Source organism: Petaurus breviceps, unplaced genomic scaffold (genome assembly GCF_028583685.1).
Source record: "Petaurus breviceps papuanus isolate PSGF00001 unplaced genomic scaffold, PetGlider_PUasm1.0 156, whole genome shotgun sequence".
NCBI lineage: Eukaryota > Metazoa > Chordata > Mammalia > Diprotodontia > Petauridae > Petaurus > Petaurus breviceps.
The window spans coordinates 2,789,443-2,806,024 of NW_027185720.1; the positions used below are offsets into that span (position 1 = coordinate 2,789,443).

General features: G+C 36.4%; 1 protein-coding gene across 1 annotated transcript in view; it reads left to right on the forward strand.

Moving 5' to 3' along the window:
* Positions 1 to 16,555, forward strand: part of TRHDE (thyrotropin releasing hormone degrading enzyme) — a 504,503-nt gene extending 487,948 nt beyond the window's left edge. The window contains exon 19 of the mRNA XM_069081944.1: positions 7,473 to 16,555. Within this exon, the coding sequence (XP_068938045.1) occupies positions 7,473 to 7,616 (144 nt within the window). The 3' untranslated portion in view covers positions 7,617 to 16,555. The remainder of the gene's footprint in view (positions 1 to 7,472) is intronic.
* Positions 16,556 to 16,582: the final 27 nt, after the last annotated feature.

The following is a 16,582-nucleotide window of genomic DNA, read 5'->3' on the forward strand; positions in this document are numbered from 1 at the left end:
TCTGTCTCTATCTCTCTGTCTCTGTCTCTCTCTCTCACTCTCTCTGCTCCCCCTCTGTCTCTCTCTCTCTCTCTCTCTTTTTCTCTCTCTGTCTCTCTATCTCTGTCTCTCTTCCTATTCCCCTTTCTCCTATCTTGACTGGACAATTTTGAAAATTCAAACTACTCAATTTTACTTGGCAGTATACATAGTAAAAGTGCATTGGGGAGGATGTTTCAAATATTGTCTAAACAAACAGATGGAATTAAAATACTCTTTCCCTCATTCCATGACTATAAATAACGGAGAACTGGTACTATCTCATGTTTTAGCAACAGAAGAGCTGACCTCTCTGGGTCGGGTTGGTGTCTCTCTCTGCAATTAATCACAATTTTATTGTTCATACCCATCCATATTGTCTAGATCTGCAGCGACTGTTAGCTATATACTGAACCGACATGTCCAAAACAGAAATCATCTTCTCCTCCCAAATCAGCTGCCTTTATGAGTTTCCCTATTACGTTGGAGGGTGCCCCTAGCCTCCTAATTACCCAAGCCCACAAAATCAATGTCATATCTAATCCCTTACTCATACCACCTATCCCATCAATTGTCCAATATCTTCTATCTTTATACAGCATCTCTTGTATGTGTCCTCTTTTATCTACTCCTGAGACTATTAATTAGGGTCTCATCACCTCCCACTCATACAATTAAAACCCTTTTAAGTCACTCCTCCCTCTACATCATCTCTCACAAAGTGGCCAAAGCTATTTTCCCAAAGTATAGGTAGATCTTCCTCACCCTCAGTAAACTCCAGTGGCTCCCAGTTACTTTAAAGGTCAAATGCAGATTCCTGTATTTGCATTCACAGCTCTTTACAACACGCCCTTCCGACCTTCCCAGTCTTTTCCCATATCACTCCTTTCCATGTACTCTACATTCAAACCTACTGTTCGACTTGTTGCCTTTCACATATTCCTTCATTTCCCATCTTTGTACCTTTGCACTTCATGCCTCCATGCCTGGAATAATCTCCCTCCTTACTTCTGCCACTGAGAATTCCTGGCTTCTTTTAAGACCCAACTCAAGTTCCACCTTCTGCAAGAGACCTTTCTTTGTGCTCCCGAAACCCATCCAAGCTCCTGCTTACTTTCCCTTTATATCTACTCTGTATGTATATTGTTATGTATATCTTTTCTCCCCCATTAGAATATATTCTCTTAAGGACGAGAACTATTTTTTACTTTTTCTTTTTTATCCTCAATCCTTGGCACAGTGCTTAGCATAGAGTAAACACTTAGTAAATTCTTACGGATTGATTTTTACCTAAAACCAACTTAGATTCCTTCATACCCTGATCTAAGCTATCCAAGTCTCTGATTACTCTGATTTGAAATTCAATTTTTATCCCTGCTCTGTGTGTTCCCAACCCTGAAGGATTTGTGTTTTGAAAGCATTTGCACTTTTTTTGGAGATTTCTTTTCCCCTTAAAATAAAGGAAGCTAAGTTGAAGGCATTTCTTTCATATCTTTAAGGAAAAAGGAAGAGCCATTTAATTAACGATAATCTTCCATTTTCTCTGTATTTAAATAAAGTATTTTTAATTGCAGTCGGTAATCTGGGGACCAGAGATTCATTTAGCTATAACCTGCACTGTTACTGGAGAGTGATTGCAAGGAGGCAAAGATCTGTTGGGGGTGGGGTAGTACCCCCCTATGCTGAACTTTAACTGTTATCAGCCTTGAGGATAGCGTGTACCATTGAACGTACATAGTACTCTGACACACCTAGGATAGAAAAGCAGTGTAGACAAATACAACTGTAGAGGAACAATTAACATTCAAAATATAAGTACTAGAATCCTGAAGAGTGACTTTGTCTTGGTAGAGTATTCTATGCTAGAGGACTACATTGTACTTCTCTCCCTGCTCAGACCACTTATGAAAAAAGGGAAGGTGAAAGGGGAGAAGGCAGATGGTTTCATAAGAAAAGGAAATGAGAGACTATAAGCAAAAGATAACTGTCCATCCATATGGTCAATGTATGTCCAGAAGATTCCAAAAAGTGTGAATAGCCACAAGATTTTTAATAGCTCCTCCCCAGTTTTCCTCCTTTTCTATGTCCCATTTCAATGCATTGCTTTCTCCACTCCCAACTCCTAGAATACACTCAATAAGAATGACCTCTTTAAACGATAAAGCACACCACATGTTATAGATAATGAAGTTCCATTGCTACAAGTAGTCCTTTTATTATCTTTATAAATAAAAATTAGTTGCCACTAAAGACAAACAGGAAAAAAGGGAGAGGGAGGTATAGTAGCAAGCACCCCAGCATACCCAGGGTGGCTGCCAACACAGGTTCTTAGATCTGCTTTTCTAAAGGAAAGCAACTCAAAATGGGTTAACAATCTTTCTTTAATCACTCAAACATATCATTTACCTAGTTCAGGGGGAAAAGTCAGCACCCTGAACTTCAGAGAATAGAAACAAGTTACAAGCAGACAGAGAAACATTTCAGCAGACAGGCCTCCAATTGTCCAACCATTACATCCATACCTAGTCAGTCACCATAGAGGGAAGCATCAACATCTGGGTTTTCAAAGCTGGGGGGCTCTCAACGGCTGCCCAGAGTCTCATCTAGTGAAATCACAGAACACTTCTCAAAGTGAGCCCCAAAACAATGCCTCACATCAGGGATTATATAGCCTTCTCCTGGCTCAGAGAATGTAACAACCCTCTTGACCCACTGCCCAATCACAAAGTATCTCCTGAAAAACAAGCCTCCCACCACAAGCTCCAGGTGCACTTAACCTAGGGGCAGGGAAGATCTTAAAATTTTACATTCCTATAACAGGAGGCAAGGATTTAAACTTTAAATAAATTATCAGTAATCCATAACCAAATGAGAGGCCTTTGAAATTTAATGATCCTTTAAAACTTAGAACATTTTTTTCTTAGTCAGTGCTTAAGTTCCTGGTCTACACCAGATCATGTTTTGGGCTGCTTCTTTAGAAATTTGATTAGCACAATGATTGATCCAAATAATTTATCTGATCTTAAGAATATTACCCTTTGACCCATAACTTAGTTTCCTTACTTGCCCAGAATCCCTTCATTTAATATGGGCAAGAGGGAGAATTTCTTTTTCAGATATACAAAGTTCAAACATTTAAAAATTATTTTCAAATAGTTCTTTTAAAAATGCTTTTTAATATCATACTTATTGTCCTCTAAATCCCTTAACAAGAGAGTGGCTTGTTTCATCAATTGTCTTCTGACACTAGTCAAGTCATATCAACAATTTTTACGCACCTAATATGCTCCAAGTACTGTGCCAAGCACTAGCAATACAAAGAAAAGCCAAACCAGTCCCAGCTTTTAAGAAGTTCTGAGTTTAATGTGGAAACAACAGGTAAACATATATATATATATATGTATATATATATATATGTATATATATATATATGTATATATAAACATAATGGTCAGAATAAATTGGAGATAACATGGTTTCTTGCAGAAGATGAGATTTAGCAGATGCTCAGAAGGAGCCAAGGAAGTCAGGAGGCAGAGATGAGGTGGGAGAGAGTTCCAAACATGGAGGACTGCCCGGGAAAATGCCTGGAATTGGAAGAATGGATTGTTGTGGTCAGAGAAGAGCAAAGAGACATTGTCATAGGAAGGCCAAGTGTATGGACTTGGCTAAGGTCTACAAAGAATTGAAAAGAAGCCAAGGGCCCAGTTAGGAGAGGTTTTAAAAGCCAAACATAGTGTTTGATTGATGCTAGAGGTAATAGGGAGCCACTAGAGTTTATTGAACTGGAGGATAAGTGGTGACCTGATCAGATACTATAATTGGTCATTGCATTGGATCCAAGTTCAGATACCTTTAATGTTGTTTTAATTCCTATTTTTTGTATGATTGTGTATGTATTTCTCTAGTTCTGTCTTTTTTTCCTTCACTGTACATCATTTCACACAAAGTTTTCATGTTTCTCTGAATTCTTCATATTCATTATTTCTCATGGTGTAGTTTATATAGCTATTCTCAAGTCCCTGGGTGCCTGCCATTGTATTTCTAGCCTTGCTACCAGACACATGCACACGCACACACACACTCACACACACATTGCTTTGGAACCACCCCTTTCACCATTTCTTATATCATAATAGTATTCTTTTACTTTTACTTAGAATAATTTATTCAGTTATTCCTGAATTATGGACTCTCCCTTAATTTCCAGCGCTTTGCCCTTTTAAAAAGAGCTGCTATAATTATTTGTGTACATAGGAAACTTTGTCTTCTTTCTTTGATCTCCTTGGAGGATAAGGCTAGTAGTAAGTCAGTAAACTTTTACTAATCACCTCCTATTTAACAGGCACTGTGATAATACTAGGGATACAAAGGAGTGGAAAAGATAGCCCCTGACCCCAAGGAACTCAGAGTCTTATAGAGGAGCCAACAGGCAAACAAATATGTACAAACCATATTCGGGGTAAATAGGAAGTAATCAACAGAGGCACTAGAAAGAAGCAGGATTGGGAAAACTTCCTATAGAAGGTAATATTTTAGCTAGGACTTGATGGAAACTGGGGAACATGTGAGGTAGAGCTGAAGAGAGAAAGAATTCCAAGCATGGGGGGTAGCCAATGAAAATGGCCAGAACTGAGAAAATGACTAATTCAAGGGACAGAAAGGAGGCTAGTATTGGTGTGTGTATGTGTAGGAGGTATAAGATTTAAGATTGGAAATGGGTGTGTGTGTGTGTGTGTGTGTGTGTGTGTGTGTGTGTGTGGAGGAAGGATAGGTTATGTAGTGCTTTGAACATGAAATGAGCTTATAGGGAATTACCAGAGTTTATTCAGTAGGAAGGAGACATGGTTGGCCTTGGGCTTTAGGAAAATTGTTTCAGAGGCTGAAGGGAAGCTGGATTGGAGTGAGGAGAGATTCATGGCAGGTATACCGACCAGCAGGCTATTGCAGAAGTGCAGGTATGAGCAAATGAGAACCTGCACCAGGATGGTGAACGTGTCAGAAGAGAAAGGTGGGGCACACTTGAGTGATGACACAAAGGGGACATCAATAGACTTTGGCAGCAGATTGGATATAGAAGTTAAAGATAGTGAGGAGTCAAGGATGACTCCTAGACTATGAACTCAAGGGGCTGGGAGGATGGTGTTGCCCTCTACAGTCATGGGGAAGGTAGGGGAAAGTTGATAGGTTCTGTTTTGGATATGCTGAGTTTTAGATGTCTACTGCATATCCATTTTTTTTTTTTTGCTTTTTGGAGGGCAGTTGGGGTTAAGTGACTTGCCCAAGGTCACACAGGTAGTTTTGTGTTAAGTGTCTGAGGCTGGATTTGAACTCGGGTCCTCCTCACTCCAGGGCCCAGGGCTCTACTCACTGCACCACCTGCCCCTGGATATCCATTTCAAGATATTTAATAAGAAATTGGAGACATGAGATTGGTTGTCATCAGAGAGGTTAGGGATGGATAAGTAGATTTGAGGATGAATAGAGAGATGATAACAGGATCTATCAAAGTTAATGAAGCATCAAGTGAAGTTGTATAAAGGGAGAAGAGAAGAGGACACAGGACAGGATCCTATGGGACACCCAGAGTTAGTAGGCATGACCAGAATGACTATGCACTTAACCTAGTGCCTAGAACATAATAGTCACTTCATAAATGTTTATTGAATTGAATTCAAACTCAGTCTCCAGCAAAGCAAACTGAGAAGGAGCGGTCAGAGAGATAGGAGAAGAATAAGGATTATGTCCCCCCAAAAACCTGGAGGAAAGAGAGTATCAGCAAGAAGAAGGTGATACCACAGATCTGTTAAGGCTATCCCCCCAATTTCAATGTGTACTATCTAGCACCTGACCTGGCCATGTCCCTTTCATTATCATTAGATTTTGCCACCATCACAATGACAAACTCAATATGTCTCTTCTCATATTTGTTCAGGAAACAAATAAGTGCATTAGGAGCTACTTAAGCAGAAAACATTTCTCTGCTTCCCCTCTCTTTTTTTTTCCCCTTATATGTCCCCAGGCTCCAATCATGTCACACCTAATTGGCAGGATATGCTGCCATGTTGCATCTCATTAACAAGCATTCTATCTTACATCTGTACAGCCCATTATAGTTTACTCAGCACTCTCACAATCATTACCTCACTCTATCCTCACAGCAACCCTGGGAGGGAGATACAACAATATCCTCCTTCCCATTTTAGGGATGAGGGAAAGGCTCAGAAAATTTAAATGACTTGCCCAAAGTAACTACAGCTAAGAAACCTGTAGACCAGGACCTGGTCAAATTACTCTTTTTGTATACCTTGATACTGCTGTAATGAATGTAGAGGTTTAATTATGATAATACCATGTTTCCCCAATAATAAGACCTATCCCGAAAATAAGCCCTCCCCTTACTGTGTAAGATTCCTCTAAAATAAGCCCTCCCCCGAAAATAAGCCCTATTGAGATTGCTACTGTAGTGAAGGTGATCCCCTGCGCTACACGCTACATTACAGTACCCTCTGTATGCACTGTCCCCCCCCGTGAAACGCACACCGCACTCCAAGCTGCATCCAATCAGAGCTGCAGTAGTGAGCGCGTCATCCTGTTCTTCCCCAGTGATTTGCTTGCTGGCGCCATTGAGAGCAGTGCCGCGGAGGAGAGCTGAGGCAGGACAACATAAGCCCTCCCCTGAAAATAAGCCCTCTGGTGTTTTTCTTTCTAAAAAAAAAAAATAATAAGACAGTGTCTTATTATCGGGGAAACATGGGGTAGCTGCCATTGATAAGGCACTTTATGATTTGCAAGGTTATTTAATACACTTCGTCTCATTGGAGCTTCACAATAATCTTAAAAAGTGAGTGTTATAGAACTAAGCATCTGCATTGTACAGATGAGAAACCACAAGCCCCACCTGGGGGTGGGGGTGATCTCACTGCTAGTGCATGAAGCAAGAATTGAACCTAGATCTCCCTGATTCCAAGTCCAGCATGATATGTACACCATACTTCATTCCTTCTTCCTGGATCCTAAGGGATTTGGTTTATATATGTTAGCTCTGAGATTGTTTTTACAACATATAAATTTACCATTAAAAAATATTTTTCTAAGAACAATTACCACAATACCAATGAAAATGAATGCTGCAGAATTGCAAGAATAATTTGGCCCCAAAGAAGAGATATGAGAAGACACTTCCCCCATCTTTTGCAGAGTTGTAGGAGTTAGGGTCCATGAGTGTTAAACACTGGAAATATTGTCAGGCTTTTTTTGGACACATTTATTAGTTTTACTGATGGTTTTTTCCCCTCTTTTCCCCTCCACCTTCTATCTTAAAATTTTTTTTTTTTTGTTATTTTGGTGGCCTTTTTGGAAGGGAGGGAAGGCTATAGGGGGAAAATTAAGTAATGCAAAAGCAAAAATATCAATGAGCTTTTATTTAAAATAAAATAAAATTATCTTTCCAGCTGAAAAACTTCATAAAGAACTACGATGGGGCAGCAGCTGCATCCTTCTCCCGGGCTGTGGAAACTGTCGAAGCCAATGTTCGATGGCAAAAGTATTACAAAGAAGAGCTTTTCCACTGGTTACGAAAAGCCCTCAGGCACTAGTCTGTCTCCCTTAAAGACAATGTCACATGAAAAACCAGGAGAGGAAAGTAGCATCATTCAAAGGAAAACGCTTCACATCAAAATGGCAAAGACAAGATCGGATTTGCAGGGTGTTTGGTGGGGAAAGATCATTTTCATTTTGTTCTGTTTTTGCTTTATTTTGTATGGGGCTTTTTTTTATCTATGAAGGTAAAATCTTTCTGTCAGAAGCAACCATGGTAGCAGCTGCTGCTTACCAGCCCTCAATGTACAGGACCAAATACGATACCCAACGGTGCATGTCGATGTCAGTCTGGAAGACAACAATTCTGAGTAATTTGTGCATGGTCATAGGGTCCTGCCCGTAATTCCAGCATGCATTTCATCAGATGTCCCAAGTTTTGTATGTGAACTTATGTTACATCCAGGATGGGCATTATGCAGAAGCACAAAGAAGATCTATGACAATCAGTGTCGTCATGAAAGAAGACAAAAAGGGGGAGTCTATAGGATCCCCAAGACTTTGGTGGTGTGAAATGTACAACAGCCTTTACAGGATTAGTACCAATTACTGAGCACTTAGATTGTCTATCAGTGATTATCAGGATGCCAACTCATTCTTTGAGTTAAAACTATGTTTGCATAGAATGCATTTAGATACTGTATACATATCTGTAGATCTCTAGTGGAAAGCACCACATATATATGACATATTATATTCTCCACATGTTGAAAATAATGAACCGCTTCTGATCAATGAAAATTCTCTATTTCTAAACTTATGCAAACTGAAACTGCTTGGAAAGACTCTTCTGGGGAATTAAGGCAGTAAACATTCAGGATGGTTCACTCAAACCGCTATGGTTTCTTTAGCCATTTTCATGAATGATGGGTCTTATTCTAATGCATAGACATGAAACTCAAACCAATCAGGTGTACCAACAGGTCATTCATTCTCTTGAATGCTATACCACAAAAAGGTAGATAATGTTTTCATGGTTGGGGTGGAAAAAGGAGTGCTCCCCCTCCCTCCCCCACTCTACATAAAGAAAAAGGAGAAAGGAGAAGAAAACCCATGTTGTCAAATCTAAATATTGATGTTGTTTTGCTCAATCTTTACACTTCATAAATGTACATGCATAGATGTATTTATAGTTCCCAGTGCTGAGAATGTGATTCCCCCACCCCATGCTATTTTATTTTCATTTTTCACTTTAAGTAACTTAGGATATGAATGCTGTTCTAGACTCTCTCTGAGTGCCTGTATGTATGTGTGGCCTCCCAATCCTTCATCAAGCAACCATACCTCAGAGAATCGACTAGTGTTTAATGACCTTTGACACCAGATGTGCTATCTGTTAGGAGTGAAAAGTGATTTTTCTGTCATTGTATAAAACTTGCCATGCTATTACCCAAGAAGGCACAGAATAGCTCTTTCCATAGTTGTATGTCAATGAAAGGTCATTTGTGTTTGAAATATTATTTCTGCTTGGTAGAAATACTCACTGGCCAAACATCACCCAGTTCAAATTTAAATTGATTATTAGCAATTATCGACCAGATCTATTGTGTATAAAAAAAAAATGAAACGATGATTACTGCTTGTAAACCAAGTGCTTGTAAATTAGTCCCTTATGGGTGGTTGCCACTCCTACCAAGATCTCCTTGCAAACAACTAAAACAAGTACCAGTATCTAGATGATATATTGAAAGCTAGTAAAATACTAAATCTTGATATCTAGAGCCATAAATTGATTTGAAATTGGTGGGAAAGATGTACAATTTTCCTCAACCATAGAACAAGCTAACTCTTGAAATTGAATTCCATTCTTTTGGCATTAATGTCTATCACCTCTCTCTGAATTTTCTAACAGTGCATTCATGTAATACACATCAACATTAAACGTTCTGCATGAAGGCACGAATATGCTGTTAGCACGCCTTTTTGATGTCCGGTGCCAAGTCTTCTAAATATCAACTTATTGACATGAACTGATAGAATTCAGTTACTGTTGTGAAGAAATGTTGTCAAAAAGTGTCTCCTCTACTATTACCTTCTGTGTGCATTTGCATACTACTTAATCAGGAATAATAAGTTCATGTAATAAGAATATGTACATTTCAGTCTAATGTACTAGTAGCAACCTGGGACCCCCGTCAGGGATTGATCACCGATGGGTTAACATACTAGGCAATCAAAACAACAACAAAAAACTAATATAGGTGAACATCCTGCTTGTGTGGAATGAATTCTAGGGAATTTCTTGCATTTCCCCCTTACTTATCTCTTTATCTAATCAATGCCTTTTTATTAAGCTGAGTGGTTTTTTTAGTTACTCTGTTAATAATTTTTGCTGCTCTGCAAATATTTTAGTGGCCTTGAGCAAGTACAATATCAAACCCTAAGTGTATACTTGTACATGTTGTTCAATACCTCATATTGTCCTTGCTCTCCAGTACAGTAGTGACAGTAATGATCCCCTCTGTGGGGATAAGTTGATATTTCTGTTTTATTCCTCATTTCTTCATAGTTTAGTCTCTTAATCGTTTTAAATTATAGCAGGCTTCAGTTGGCTTTTTTTTTTGCCAGTCACTAATATACATTGGGTTTTTTAAGATAATAAAATAACCATATTACAGCTCCTGTAAACATTTGTAAAAAATTTTTTTATAAAATTTTATTTATGCATATTATAGTTTTTGTTCATTTTATCCCTTTATTGTTTTTTAATCATTTTCATGAAAATAACTTGTTTGAGAGCATTATCACTTGGGCTGAAAGTCATAGACTCACTTTATTTTAATGGCCAGATGAAGGTCAAAATATATTTTTTTATTCCAGAAAGGGAAGATTAACTTAGTTCGTAAAATGGGAAATTATCAAGGAGAATAAAGCATGCAGTCATTTTGAAGAGAGGCAGCATGGCATAATGTACAGAGGACTGGGCTTGAAATGGTCTGTGTTCAGTTCTCACCTCTGACCCTTCTTAGCTTTATGATCCTAGGGAAACTACTTTGTATACATACCAGTGCCCCAAGTATCAGCCTAAAACTAATACTTATAGGCAATTTGCCATCCTTCATTGGTGGAGGCATTTTCCACACTGGGAAATATCTCCACAAAGATAAAGATTATCGTTCTGGACCAAAATATCTTAAAACATGATTTTTATCAAAATATTTTGGTTTGAGATTTTTGAAGCTTTTACAAATACCCAGTTTTAAAAACTCTTTCAGTGCTTGATCTATAGAAACATAGATCTCAGGTGTGTATTTAGAGTTGCTTATTTAGTTTGATTTCTAAGGGACTCATAAAATGGTAAATTTAGCAGGAGGCAGCAATGCATGTACTATTATACTTTTGTAGTGTGTGGTTTACCCATTACCATAAGTGACCCTTTGCAAATGTCATAATAATCCTATAATAGTTTTTTAAAGCATTTTTATGTACATCTTCATTTTATTGTCATAGTTGCCTATGGGAGAGGTTGGACAGATATTATTGTAATTCCCATTATAAATATGAAAAAAGTGAAAATCAAAGGTATAAAATGACTCATGAGATGAGCTAATTTTCAAGAAAGCTAAAATCAGAACCCTGCATCTCCTTGACTATTCTTTCTCTTTCACTACCTTGCTTCCCTACATATTATACAGTGTAATATATGTAAATTTAAGCATTGTCATTTCATTAAAAAGCATGCCAGACACTTTGAAAAAAAGATCTGGAATACTAAAATATATGCCATATAGATATTTCTACATGGAATCATATCCAAATGAAAATAAAAATTTTCCATCAGTTATTTATAAATTTGATCTATATAACACAAAAAATGTAGATATTAGGAAATATTTGGAAGTGGCTGGATATTTGGAAGAGATCAAATTTATAAATAATATCTTTCACTTTTTAGCTCCTGTGCGGCCTGCTGTAGACATGGTTTTAGTTTTTATAATTAGCAATCTGGTTTATTCTTATTGGAAATCACCCTAGGTGATGTATCTGAAGATTTCTTCAGGTGTAGAACGAAATGATGAAATCATGTGAGTGTAAATCATTGATGGTAACATATGGGAGCTTCATTCTCTCAATATAATTGAGCCCTTTTGCAAAGACTTTTGCAGAGTAATTTTGATGTTCACAAAATTACTCTGCAAAAGTCTTTGCAAAAGGGGCTAGTTATATTGAGAGAATGAGACTTATTTATGCATTTATCTACATTATGTTAGGTATAGTAAGTCAAAAGTATAGTAAGGGAGGCTTTCATAAGATACTTCATTTCACATATTACATGGATTTCAATTCCATTAATCTTATCATCACTGATAATATAAAGTTCCCTTAAAGAAGTCATAATGTTTAAAGATGTTTAAATTTATCTCCTTAAATACTTTTGAGTATACAAGGGCACTAGTGATGACACTAGCAGAGAACAGAGGAACTGAAAATTGAATATGTTAGCACTAATTTTTCCTTAACAAAGGAGAGTGATGAAGTGAGTTAAATGACACCATAATTTGTTATAAATGTGATTATAATTGTGGCAGTAGTAATCTCATCATTACCTAGTTTATAGAAAATATATTTTGGTAGCCTTTTTATTCCATTTCAGAGCAACTAATAGTTTATATAGCAAAAGTAATGGTATACAGAGTTACATATAACATCTTAAAAGTATGTCAAAAGATCATTAATCTGACCTATGACAATTCTGATATTAGCTAACTTTTCTCTCCTAATGCTTCAAGGACCCATAATTTTGTTAGTTTGGGAACTCCCTCCATTGACCTCACCTCTGTGACTTTAGTAGATTGTCTTGTAGAATTGGTTTGATTAGACAATTTATTATGTTGCCAACCTGCTTAGGATCTCACCTTTAAAATCCTTTTGTAAGAACATTTGATAAGCTAAAAAATAATTTCAGTAAGTTGACAGAGAAATGAATAAGCCTACTTAAAAAGTGAACTCAACAAAAAAAACTCAACACCTTTTCATATTTTTCTATAAACTATATGCTAATTAATTGTTCAGTCATTTTTTAATCATGTCCTACTCTTTGTGACCCCATTTGGGTAATTTTTGGCAAAGATACTGGAGTGCTTTGCCATTTCCTTCTCAGCTCATTTTACAGATGAGGAAACCAAGGAAAATAGGGTTAAGTGACTTGCCCAGGTTCACATAGCCAATAAGTATCTGAGGCCAGACTTGAACCCACCAAGATGAGTCTTGCTGATTCCAGGCCTGGCACTCTATCTATTGTGCCACGTACCTGCCCTACTAATTATTTACTCTTCTTATATATTAATCAATATAGTTAAGTAGGACATTACTAGGACTTATTTGTCCAAATTACTCTTTATATCTGATTGTAGTGTATCTTTCAAGTTGTTATGACATCATCCAGACTTTCGTGTAATTCAAAGTGAGTGATATTTTACCCATTTTTGTGAATGAGTTAGGTTTAATCAATTTTGAGTCCCTTTTTAACTTTGTCTTCATAATTAGTAGTCTATCTGTGTTGTGTTACTTGTTTGTTGATTCAGGACCAGCTAACCTGGAAAAAAAAAGAATAAACCTGTACTATGACAGCTTTTATTCACACTTTTTTTCAAGATCTTTATAAAGTTTGACTCTCACTGTTTAGGTAAGAAATCTCTTTCAAAAATCAATTTTAATTGCCAAAAGCTGCTAGAAAACAAACAATTCAAAATCAAAATACATAGTCCATTTGTGGATTTTATTTTTAGATTGGCATTTTAAGCAACACTCAAAAATTACCTGGTTTCTGCCCTTGTCTCACCTTTTCAAGTTTCAGAGTCATTTACCTAGATAATAAACCAAAATTGAAGCCAAATCTACAAGTAATTGTGCCAGGGTTAGAGCTATCAAGAGGCAGGACCCAAAGTGGGTGTACTCCAACCAGCAGCAGGATAGGTGCTGATCTTTGACAAAAAACTAACTCTTGTCTAAACTTAGTAACTCATATTTGTAATCAATTTCTAGCTCCAACTTCTTTCTTATTTTGTTTAATTATCTGTCCTAGCAATAGCCAAACAGTATAACAATTTTTTACTGTCATCTACCATATAGAAATAGTAATTTGCTATAAAAAAATAAGTCTGGTTAATTTAGGAAATGTAATGATTGTTAGTTCCTGTTCATCAGATAGTTTTCTAATCTGTTCAGTCTCTTGATTTCATAAAAAATAAATATTTCTTAGGTCACAGTTCCTTAATTTATACCTTGGCTTAGTAGATGTTTGGAAAATATCTGTTAAATTGATGAATTGAGTGAATGAGTGATTGTCATTATTTTAATTTTTAAAGATAAATTGGAAGAGATGTATTTGTCTGAAAATACCTATGTTTGAAAATGCAAAGTGTAAACTTTTTCTTAAAAGACCTACCATTTGTTTGTTGTAGACAAAATGTGATTATTCTAACTTCTTTGCTTCTGCATAACAAAACATGTCTTAGATCATGAAACTATGTTGATTATTCATAAGTCCAATTCCCTCCATGAAAACCATAAACATTTTTTTTCCGTTAAATTACTATAACCATGGATTTAGAGTGACAGACACATTAGGGATAATTGAGTTCAATGATTCTCCCATAGTTATAGATCATGGAATCATAGATGTAGAATTGAAAAGAACATTGAGGTTATCTAAAAATCTCATAGAAATGGATCCCTGGGAGGGAGGGTACATAATGACTTAGAAAGTCACAATATTATCTGTGTTGTATTTGTGTTTATTTTGTTAAGCATTTCCCAATTGCATTTTAGTCTGGTTCAGGATGCACTCTGGAGTACCAGCTATAAGCTTGAAACCTCTGATGAGCCTAGTGCCCTCTTTTTATAAATGGGGAAAGTGCAAAAGAAAAATGTTAAGCTAGTTGCCCAAATTTTAAGAAACAGCAAAATCAGGATTCCAACTCAGACTATCTTATTCTAAATCTAAACTACAGTGTATTACACAGCACTGCAGGATGTTTCTAAACAGACTAGTTGATGAACAACCAATTATGACACATTGTAGTAACAAACCAAAAATGTAAATTCATCATTGGTCTACAGAGTTGAAAGGATGAGTTATGCAAAATGGGAAAAAATGTTCAGACCATAGTTTTTGGTCAAAATGATTAGCAATAGTCAATCTGTTAAAGAAGTGAGATTGTAGTAACCAATAATCCTGGGTCTTTGCATAGTAATGCAAGTGGATACCCAACTCATTAAATTAATATCTCTAATAATGGAAAGCTATCACTAGAAATATCTGTGTTGTGTGTCTAAACATAATCCATCTAAGACAGCTGACTTAGCCTGACCTGACTCTGGATAGGTTAATATTCTAGCTAACCTCTAACATGTTTATTTTTATATAACCTAGACATTCTTTTCAACAGACATTGGTTATGCTCCTAGGGGGAGGATTTTTTATTTTAAGATTTGGCGCAAAATAAGGTTAGATCTATCTGCCTTGGGCAGGTGTGACCTTAGCTGCTTATCTATTTATTAATTTTTTCATTTATCACAGATTTCTTGAATACTCAGTATGTACAAAGTCCACTGGGGAGTTCAAAGTCCCAACCCTCAAGGAGCTTACTTGTTTTTAGGGAGAACAATCATTTAATATAACAGTATTTAACTTCATTATTTATTAAAATTTGGTTGTACTATCACTTCTCAGAATTTTAATATACATTTTTTCCTCAAATCAGAAGTGTGGTATGCCATTTGAATATTGCATAATGGTACTTTCACACACATTTTTTAAAAAAGTCATTTGAATTCTAATGGTGTGAGTTGGAAGAATTAGACGAGGTAAGCATATGAATATATTTACCAGGCTTTTTGTTAACAAAATAATCCTTCCTCATTGTGATTATTTTTAAAAACAGGTCAAGTCTCTGCAGCCAGAATAGTTGCAGATTGTATAATTATCAGGTTATTTTAAAGGGGTAGGGATGGTGGGATCTATCTTCTTCAGGAATTTGGACACTGCTAAATCAACAATTCAAACCTTTTCTATTTTGTCATAACTTTATACACACACATACATATATACGTGTACTATATGTACATGCAAGAAGAGACCGGGGTGGAGTAAGTGGATAGAACACTGGTCTTAGAGTTGCAAAGACCAGGGTTCAGGTCTTAACTTTGATTTACTCTGGCTGTGAGAACCCAAGAAAATGATTTAACCTCTCAGTACCTCAAGGAACTATCAAAGACTTCAGGTTGCAGAACCAGGGCTGATCTGCCTTGTAGAGAGTTTCCTTTATAGGGAACAATTTGCATTGATGAGATCACAAGCACACATAAGAGAGGCAGCTTGACACAGTGAGTTGAATGCCCTATTTGGAGTTAGAAAGACCTGGGTTTTAATTCTATCCCTTACACTAACTATATGAGCCTGGGTGAACATTGGGCAAACCCGTGTATCTACTAAATAGTAGCATGGTGGTGATCGGCCTCTGTGAAGGCATTTCCCATAGTAGGAGTTCATCCACAAATATGTGTGTATGTAAAATTATGTGATATATATGACATTTTCTTTATCTAATGGACTCTATTAACATAAAGCATATTTACCTAAAGACCAACACCCATGTAAACAGACTAATTGAAAATATGCCAAAATATAACCCCCCTTTTTTTAGAATTTTAGAAAGAAAAAAATTTTTTAGTAAAAAAGTTTATCACTCAGCAATGAAAGCATTTACCAAATAAATGATTTTGTGTTACAGTTTACCAGAAAAATGTTTTCTATGGTATGCCTTTTAAAATTATTCAGTAAATATTGAGTGAGTATGTATTCAATATGAAATTTTTATTCCATTCTAATCAAGGACTAGCAAAATGGGTTTTTCTAAATAAGAAACTTTATCTTCTGTATTTTAAGCAGAACAAATTTGAATTTTGCCTCTGATAATAAAATTTTGTACAGTAATGTGTAATTCATCACTGTCTTAATTTT